At 40.1% G+C, this 9,924-nt stretch overlaps 1 protein-coding gene across 1 annotated transcript in view; it reads left to right on the top strand.

Annotated features, from left to right (window-relative positions):
- Nucleotides 1–1,213: 1,213 nt before the first annotated feature.
- The window catches only part of A2M (alpha-2-macroglobulin), a 69,080-nt gene continuing 60,369 nt past the window's right edge, over nt 1,214–9,924 (top strand). The window contains exons 1-5 of the mRNA XM_062194645.1: nt 1,214–1,363; nt 5,895–6,078; nt 7,498–7,657; nt 8,168–8,220; nt 9,688–9,708. Coding sequence (XP_062050629.1) covers nt 1,278–1,363; nt 5,895–6,078; nt 7,498–7,657; nt 8,168–8,220; nt 9,688–9,708 — 504 coding nt within the window. The 5' untranslated portion in view covers nt 1,214–1,277. The remainder of the gene's footprint in view (nt 1,364–5,894; nt 6,079–7,497; nt 7,658–8,167; nt 8,221–9,687; nt 9,709–9,924) is intronic.

The following is a 9,924-nucleotide window of genomic DNA, read 5'->3' as shown; positions in this document are numbered from 1 at the left end:
ACTGCAGGCGGAGGATTAGCGTAGTGAGCTGCGACGCCAGCCTGTTTTTACTTATTTGATTAGTCTATCTCTAGGATCTTGCATGGTGTCTAGCCCTAATAGGATAAATAAATACTTTCCAACAACTGAATAGCTGTGCAAACAAATGGGTGGGTGGATGAATAATGAAATTGTTTATGTGAATTAAATATGGGAGAGGAGGATCATGGAAATCTGTTTGAATTGTAGATGTTAAAGACATTGGGACCTTTGTTAGTCACAGTAGGTCAAAGCTTGTTTTTTTTTTAAAGGTTTTATTTATTTATTTGACAGGCAGAGTTACAGACAGTATGAGAGAGAGAGAGAGTCAGAGAAAGGTCTTCCTTCCATTGGTTCACTTCCCAAATGGCTGCAACATGTAGAGCTGTGCTGATCCGAAGCCAGGAGCCAGGAGCTTCCTCCGGGTCTCCCATGTGGGTGCAGGGGCTGAAGCACTTGGGCCATCCTCCACTGCTTTCCCGGGCCACAGCAGAGAGCTGGACTGGAAGAGGAACAACTGGGACTGGAACCGGCGCCCATATGGGATGCTGGCTCCACAGTGGAGGATTAACCTATTGCGCCATGGTGCCGGCCCCCAAAGCTTGTTTTTGAGGCCTGTTGCTTCCTCTTTCCTCCTTCACTTTATTAAAACAGGAAATTATTTGTGGTTATTCTTTCAGGGCATAGCTCTTCATCTTCAATCCAGTAATATTCTTAAAAGCCAAAACCTACCAGCAATGTTATTTCTGTGGATTACCAGTGAATTCTGCATCAGCTTCAACATTTAAGGTAGACACATGCAATGGAAAATTTTCAGCCCTGCTGACTTACAGTCAAGTAACTCTTTTGAGTCTGCCCAGTACTGCTTAACATGTAGCCTCCTGGCCAATTTTTCACACTGGAGATAGGAGAAAAGCCGTAAAAGGCACTGTGAGGGGTGGTGAGGAATGTGAGAGAAGGGGTTGAAAAGCTGATTAGCTGCTTTACAGGAAAGCTCAGAGAAAGTAAACACTAACAGGAATGTCAATTTTATCCCTCAATAAATTCGACTTAGCCTGCCAGGAATTAACATTGACTGTAACTAGGCCATCAATGAACCTTTCAGAAAATTTGTCTCAAATTTGTTTAGGGACTTTGTGTGGGTGGAACTTCCTGTTTGCACACAGAGCAACAAAAAGCTGGGAGTGCTTCGGTCAGATCAACTGTAGGGAGTGAGGGACAGTCTGGTCCGGTCTCTTCTGGCCCTTTCTCCCTGCAGCATGGGGAAAAATAAACTCCTTCACCCAAGTCTTGTTCTCTTCCTCCTGGTCCTCCTGCCTGCAGGTGCCTCCGCCTCTGGAAAACCGTGAGTCCCACACAGAGCATGAAGCATGAACTTACAGCGTCCTAGCCTGTATTCCAGATGTCTCCTTTATTTCATCCCTTTGCCTTTCCATCTCTATGGTTCCTTTCCACCATGAGATTTTGTAAATCTGCTCCTTTGATTCTTCACGAAGTCTTTTTTTTTCCTGGATCTCTGCATCTCTGTATTTCCAGATGATATGCAGTCTTTCTAAAAGGCATTAGAAATTGATAATGTTCAAAGGATTCTATTTTCTAATCCTGATGTTGCTGTTGACCTGCTTGAGACCACGCTATTTATATTTTCTTATCTCCTCTCTCTTAATTTCTTGTCATTTTCTTTCTTTCTTTTCTTCTTTCTTTTTTATAAAATAAAGACAAATGTCTCCCTCACCTAGATCTTAACCATGGAGCGTTGCCCTAGAATATAAATCTCTGTGGAGCCAGCTAAAGGACTAATTTGAAATACTGGTGTTAACATTAAGAAAGCAAAGAATTCTGATAACCTAGAAAAACTTTTCCAGATCAGGTGGTGATGAATTCTTTGAACAAAACGTAAGGAGGAACTAAAGGAAATTCCATCAGACAGCTGATTATAAGCAATTTTTAAAAAAGATTTCATTTATTTATTTGAGACGTAGAGTTACAGACAGAGGGAGAGACAGAGATAAAGGTCTTCCTGCTGTTGGTTCACTCCCCAAATGACCACAACGGCCGGAGCAGTGCCCATCCGAAGGGGAGCCAGGTGCTTCTTCCCAGTCTCCCACACGGGCACAGGGGCCCAAGCACTTGGGCCATCCTCTACTGCTTTCCCAGACCACATCATAGAGCTGGATATGAAGAGGAGCAGCCAGGACTAGAACTGGTGCCCACATGGGATGCCAGCACCGCAGGAAGAGGATTAACCTACTGCGCCATGGCACTGGCCCCTAAAAGCAATTTTTGATATATGTGTACAGGGTGATTTTTGACATAGAATGCAGAAGGAGTTGCAAGAAGTGGTGATAGTGATACTGTTTTACTTGCGATTTTGTTATTTTTATATGAATGATACTTCTCAGGACTTCTCAGCACACAAAACAAACATAATAACAAAGTGAACACTACCCCTCGGTTAATTTATGCATTAAGGAATGTCTACCTATGTATACACACACTCACTGGGGGAACAAACAGCTAATCATTCTCTTTAAAGAAAAGCTCCAGGGAGAAGTTGTGGGGTAGCAGGTAAAGCTGCTTCCTGCAGTACCGCTATCCCATATGGGCGCCAGTTCAAGTCCCGGCTGCTCCACTTCCTATCCAGCTCTCTGCTATGGCTTGGGAAAGCAGTAAAAGATGGCTCAAACCTTTGGGGCCCTACACCTGCCTGGGAGATCTAGAAGTAACTCCTGGCTCTGGTTTCAGGTCAGCACAGTTCCGGCCGCTGTGGCCAACTGGGGCGTGAATGATCAGATGGAAGATCTCTCTCTCTCTCAATCTCTCTCTCCCTGCCTCTCCTCTTTCTGTGTAACTCTGACTTTCAAATAAATAAATAAATCTTTTTTAAAAAATAAAGATAAGCTTCAAGAATGTTTACAATTTATATTTAACATGTATGAATCATAATTTGTAATCTATTTTGTTTGTAGTTGTAACCCAGCACTTTTGAAAATAACTCAATCAGAGGAGAATAGTTAATGTTTACAAATTTATTGTCACATTATTTTTAAATGAAGAAGTCACATGTCATATTACTTACATGTATGTGTGTATGTATTTACACATATATGTACTCATATACTTGTTAATAAAGAATAGTGTTCAATAAAATATTTCAAAGCATTGAAATCATCAGATAAGCTTCTTTGTGATAAATGGCATGGAAATTCAAGGTCAAGGATGAAAAATGGGAAAGTTGTGAAATTTCTGACCATTGTAAAAAGAACTTTTAAATATATTCTTTAAGCAGATGGTATTGGGTATCTTATAACTATTATACTTAAGATTCCATGGGAAATTTGCAAAAGTAACATGCTTAACTTGAAACATAAAATATGATGTAAAATAGCTGTTTACTTGAAAATAACAAAGCAGTAAAAGGTCTCTAAAATTTATTTTATGAATTCTGTTAGCAAAAATGTTTGAAAACTACATGGTCTGTCTTAAATTATTTATCAGGGCACTGCAAAAGTTTGTGTCCTGCTAATGAGTTACCAAGATCCTAATTCAATCACTGGACAGGCATCTTTGAATGGTATTTTTGAATTATTGAGCTTGAGTTGAAAGGCACATATTTTAAATGCAGACACCCATGGTTATACACTAATGCTACCAGTTTTTTTTAAATCATAATTGAAACTTCAGTGACTCACTTTGACTCTCAGATTCCAGATCCATAAAGTAGATGCAAATTGTTATCAGACAGTTTCCACAAGGATGTTGAGCACATGCGATTAGTATGATACAGTTAGTTCTTTCCACAACAAGGATTCCTACACTAACCTGTATCCCAAAGATGTCTGTGTATCTGCTATTGTGGCATCTGCAGGGTCAATTATCTGTGGATCAAAAATATTTTCTAAGGATTCTGAGCATGTAAAGACTTTTTTTAAAATTAAACTTTTATTTAATGAATATAAATTTCCAAAGCACAGCTTATAGGTTACAATGGGTTCCCCCTCCCAAAATTTCCCTCCCACCCACAACCCTCCCCTTTCCCGCACCCTCTCCCCTTCCAATCACATCATGATTCATTTTCAATTCTCTTTATATACAGAAGATCAGTTTAGTATATATTAGGTAACGATTTCAACAGTTTGCCACCATACAGCAACACATAGTGAAAAAAAAAATACTGTTGGAGTACTAGTTATAGCATTAAATAAGAGTGTACAGTACATTAAAGACAGAGATCTTACATAATATATATTTTTTTTAAAAATTAATTAATTTTCTACATTTCCAATTTAACACCAGGTTTTTCCTTTTTTCATTTCCAATTATCTTTATATACAGAAGATCGATTCTGCATATAATTAGTAAAGATCTGATCAGTTTGTACCCACGCAGAAACACAAAGTGTAAAAATACTGTTTCAGTACCAGTTATAGCATCACTTCACATTAGACAACACATTAGGGACAGATCCCACGTGGGATGTAAGTACACAGTGACTCCTGTTGCTGACTTAACAATTTGACACTCCTGTTCATGGCGTCAGTAATTCCCTAGGCTCTAGTCATGAGTTGCCAGGGCTATGGAAGCCTTTAGAGTTCGCTGACTTTGATCTTATTCTGATAGGGTCATAGTCAAAGTGGAAGTTCTCTCCTCCCTTCAGAGAAAGGTACCTCCTTCTTTGATGGCCCCATTCTTTCCACTGGGATCTCACTCACAGAGATCTTTCATTTAGGTCTTCTTCTTTTTTTCTTTTCCATGGTATCTTGGCTTTCCATGCCTACAATACTCTCATGGGCTATTCAGCCAGATCCGAATGCCTTAAGGGCTGATTCTGAGGCCAGAGTGTTGTTTAGGACGTCTGCCATTCTGAGTCTGTTGTGTATCCCGCTTCCCATGTTGGATCTTTCTCTCCCTTTTTGATTGTATCAGTTAGTATTAGCAGACACTTGTCTTGTTTGTGTGATCCCTTTGACTCTTGTAAGTAAAGACTTTTATCTTGTCTTTTTTTCTAAACATCATGGCATAACAACCATTATAGAGTATTTATAGCTTAATTAGGTATTATAATCTAGAGACTATTTCAAGTACATGGGAGAAAATGTATGAGTTATATGCAAATAGTTCAGCATTTTGTATAAAGAATTGAGCGTTTGCAGATTTTGGTATTGGTGGGGCGTCTTAGAACCAATCCCCTACAGATTCTGAGAGACAACTAAATGTACTTTTTTTAGTGAAAAAAATGTATTTGATTGGGTTTTGTGATGTTCACATACCTGAGAAATAGTTTTATTTTTACAGACATCCTAAGGTAAAGTAGATTTGCAACACAAATGTACCTGGTATTTTCTTATTTGAATTCAGATGTTCACATACCTTAAAGATTCCGTAAGGTGATGTTTGCTTACCTGTTTAAGCTCACTGCCATGGCGTATGATGCAAAAGGGAAATAATTCTAATGCATGCCACTGCAAACAGAGCTTGGAGGTGGGGTGCATTTGACCTAGTGGTTAACGTGCTAATTAGGATGTCTGTGTTCCAGTGGGAGTACCTGATTTCAGTTCCTGACTTGGAGGCAGTGGTGATGGCTTAAGTAATTGGGTTCCTACCACCAGTGTGGGAGAACTGGATTGAGTTCCCAGCTCCCAGATTTACTGTTAGCACTTGAGAAGTAACCAGTGGATGGGAGCAAACTCTCTCTCTCTCTTTTTCCCTCTCTGTGTGTGTGTGTGTGTGTATCTCCTCCTTCCCTCTCTAATAAATACATAAAAATTAAATAAATTAAAATTGTTAGGATAACAATAATTTTGATAGAAAATAGTGTTGTTGAAGTAAAGTTTCTTTTCCTTCACTCCCCTTTCACTGGACTCTCCCATTCTCAGAAACTACATGGTGCTGGTCCCCTCCCTGATCCACACTGGAACACCTGTGAAGGGCTGCCTACTTCTGAGCCAGCTGAATGAGACAGTGACTGTAACTGCTTCTTTGGAGGCTCTCAGAGAAAACAGGAGCCTCTTCACTGACCTGGTGGTGGAGAAGGATTTATTCCACTGCATCTCCTTCACTGTGAGTGTGGTTGTTTGGCTTAATAGACCTGTTCACTAAGTCAGGGTCCAGGGATCCAGTCAACATGAGACTGTGGGAGCAGGCGCTTGGCTTAGTGGTTACAGACTGGTTGGGGTACCTGCATCCTACACCAGAGTGCCTGGGTGTGATCTCTGCCTCCACGTCCTGACTCTCAGTCCCCACCAGTTCAGACTCTGGGAGGCAGTGGTCATGGCTCAGGTAGCTGGATTCCTGCCATCCATGTGGGAGACTTGGAATGAGTTCCTGGTTCCTTACTTGGGCCATGATGGGCACAGGGAGTGAACCAAAAAACTTTGAGGCCTGGTAAGAACTTCAGGTAGCCATTAAAATATAGCAGTTAAGTGTAGAAATTAAGAAGCCATACAAAAATTCCCTGCTGTGGAAGGCAAATATTTATAGGAATATAAAAATTATTTTAATGTTCAAAGTAAAATCCTACTAGCCAGAAAAAAAAAAGTAGCTGGCGCCGTGGCTTAACAGGCTAATTCTCTGCCTTGCGGCGCCAGCACACCGGGTTCTAGTCCCAGTGGGGGCACCGATCCTGTCCCGGTTGCCCCTCTTCCAGGCCAGCTCTCTGCTGTGGCCAGGGAGTGCAGTGGAGGATGGCCCAAGTTCTTGGGCCCTGCACCCCATGGGAGACCAGGATAAGTACCTGGCTCCTGCCATTGGAACAGCGCGGTGCGCCGGCCGCAGCGCACCTACCGCGGCGCACCTACCGCGGCGGCCATTGGAGGGTGAACCAATGGCAAAAAGGAAGACCTTTCTCTCTGTCTCCCTCTACTGTCCACTCTGCCTGTCCAAAAAAAAAAAAAAAGTATATGGCAGATAAAAGGAAAATGTGGCTTCTCCTTAAAAGTGAAGTGGAAAAAAATCTTAATAAAACAAACTAGGTCAGTGCTCAACATGAGCCACCCATGGCAGACTAACAGGAACACATCACTCCCTATTTGAAGAACAAAAGTTGGAGAAATCAGCCTGAGCTAATTTTTAATGTCTCTTCAGAGTTATCCATATGTGAGATACTCACAACATAGTGCTAGTAAACTATGGTGAGCTTCTCTTTATAACCTCAGGACATGTTTTTCTATGTCCTTTAAGCATATAGCATCACCTTATCAATCCCAGTATATAATTGAATCAAGACTGTACCATTGGAACCCTAAGATATGACTCTCACTTACAACCTGCCTTACTGATTGATTGCCCCCTGCCTTGTGTTTCATTTTCTCATGTGTAAAACTGCAGAAGTATTCCCTGTCCATGCCAGCTTTTCTAGATTAGAATGAAGGAGAGAAAATATATACAGAGGGTAAAGTCTCCAAGGGAGCAGTGGAACTGGGAATGGGGGAGGAGACTTGAGAGACTGAATGAATTCTCAGGACTGCTTCTGAATTTCAGGTACCTGTGTCTTCATCCATTGAGAAAGTAATGTTCCTCACTGTCCAAGTAAAAGGAGCAACCCAAGAATTCCGGAGACGGACCACAGTGTTGATTAGAAACAAGGACAACCTGGTCTTTGTACAGACAGACAAACCCATCTACAAACCAGGGCAGACAGGTAAAAAGAGACCCACAGTCAGGACATTGAAAAGGAAAGACATATTCTCCCTTCCGTTCTCCACAGTCCATGTAATCCTTGTTCCTCAAAAATTTGTCTCCCCAGTGTATAGTCCTAGGAAAGGGTTTTGGGTGCTCATAAAAATATTTCTGTTTCAGGCCGGCACCGCGGCTCAATAGGCTAATCCTCCACCTGTGGTGCCGGCATACTGGATTCTAGTCCCGGTCGGGGTGCCGGATTCTGTCCCGGTTGCTCCTCTTCCAGTCCAGCTCTCTGCTGTGGCCCGGGAAGGCAGTGGAGGGTGGCCCAAGTGCTTGGGCCCTGCACGCGCATGGGAGACCAGGGGAAGCACCTGACTCCTGGCTTCAGATCAGCAGGATGTGCCGGCCGCAGTGGCCATTGGAGGGTGAACCAAAGGCAAAAAGGAAGCCCTTTTTTCTGTCTCTCTCACTGTCCACTCTGCCTGTCAAAAAAATAAAAAAATAAAAAATAAAAAAATTTCTGTTTCAGTGAAATTTCGTGTTGTCTCATTGGATGAAAATTTTCGCCCACAGAATGAGTTGGTGAGTCTCCTATTATTTACATAAAATCATTATCATCTTTATAGACACACTGGGAAACAGAACCTGTCTTGGTATTTAGGGAAGGAGCAGGGAGAATAAGAGTATTGCATCACCAACAGTAACTGTTGACATGACAATAGCACAAGATCCTCATTTAAAACAGTATCCCAGGTCTTTTGATTGGTGTTAGTCAGTTATCATAACATTAAATTTACTCTTTAATTCATCTCAATTAGGAAAATTAGAAAGATATATTAAATGACATTGCTAAAAAATGAAAGAACCCTGATTCAAATAACTTCCCTAAACACACTTCTAAAATCTCTGCTCCAACATAAGATGACAGCAATTTGTTCAAGACTAATCCTTGATATCTGTGGTAACAAATAACTTGTTATATTATCTTATAATGTAAACATCAAACCAAATTATTCCCTTTTCTCTTACAAATATACTTCTTAACCACATTATCTAAAAGAAAAGGCAATTCTCCTCTTATGGTTTCTAAAGCAAAAGATTGTGGCATAATCCTTACTTCTCTCTTTCTCTCACTTTAATTTCATCCACAAAATCACATTGTTTAACATATAGCCATACATGTGCATTTCTCTATCTGCAAAATTGCATAGCAAAAGAATTTTCTTCACCTGGAAACTTCTTTCCACAGTGAATTGCTACAACCTGGTCCTGGCCAATATAATCTCTTATTTACAAGATCATTGTGATAACCTTAAAACTGTACTCCCAGCTTCAACTTTTACTCTTCTATCTAAAATCAAACATCACATTCATCACTATGTCAGCTTAACCCTGCTTTATTTTTCTTCTTGTGCTTACCATCACTTGAGATATATGATGGATGGATGAATGGATAGATAAACAACTGATAGATATTAATATCATGTATATAAAGTTTCTTTTTCTTATCTGTTCATCCCTATTACACATTGTTCTCTTCTGTGTTGCTATGTTTGTCTTCTCAGCTTCGGAATGATACACAGCACATAAATAGGCAGTTGCTAAATACTAGGTTTTAAAAATGAATAAGCATTTTTAGGAAAGGAATTATTCTCATTCTTAGAATTATCTAAAAATTATATGGTTCATCTTAATATCAGGGTCTGAACATGATTACTTATATTTCTATATATGTTTATATCTTAATTTGTAAAATTGCATTGCAAAACAATGTTCTTCAAGGAGATGCTATAAGCACTTAAGTAATGTTAGCAGTCCTATACCTAATGATGGCCAGGAACATCTACACTTGTTACTGATGGCCTATTAAGTTCTTAACATTGTGTAGTGATTACTTAAAATGGATTAATAATACTGTAAAATTTCACCTGATATCTTGAGGTGTTTTTCTCTAAAGAGAATTAATCTATACAAATCTGGTTTGCTTATAAATGAGAATTGGAGATATTTGATACTATCTATAAGCTTCTTTCTTTTTCTGTCTTACAGATTCCACTACTATACATTCAGGTAAGCATGTAAAACATTCCATAATTAGAAAGAAAGCAATAAGCTTTGGGAAAATGTCCTTATTTGAGAGGTTTTTATAATATGTCAGAAACTTGTCAGTAATGGGTGAGTCTTCAAACTCACATAGGGCTGGGTGGTTATAAGTCATCCCTGTCTTCAGCCCTAAACACCACTCCATTTGTTTACTTTTAGGTAACAGTGGAGTCTCCACAGATT

The sequence above is a fragment of the Lepus europaeus genome, chromosome 6 (genome assembly GCF_033115175.1).
Source record: "Lepus europaeus isolate LE1 chromosome 6, mLepTim1.pri, whole genome shotgun sequence".
NCBI classification, from domain to species: domain Eukaryota; kingdom Metazoa; phylum Chordata; class Mammalia; order Lagomorpha; family Leporidae; genus Lepus; species Lepus europaeus.
Note: the sequence above shows the minus strand (reverse complement) of the source record. Positions and strands in the feature narration are given on the sequence as shown.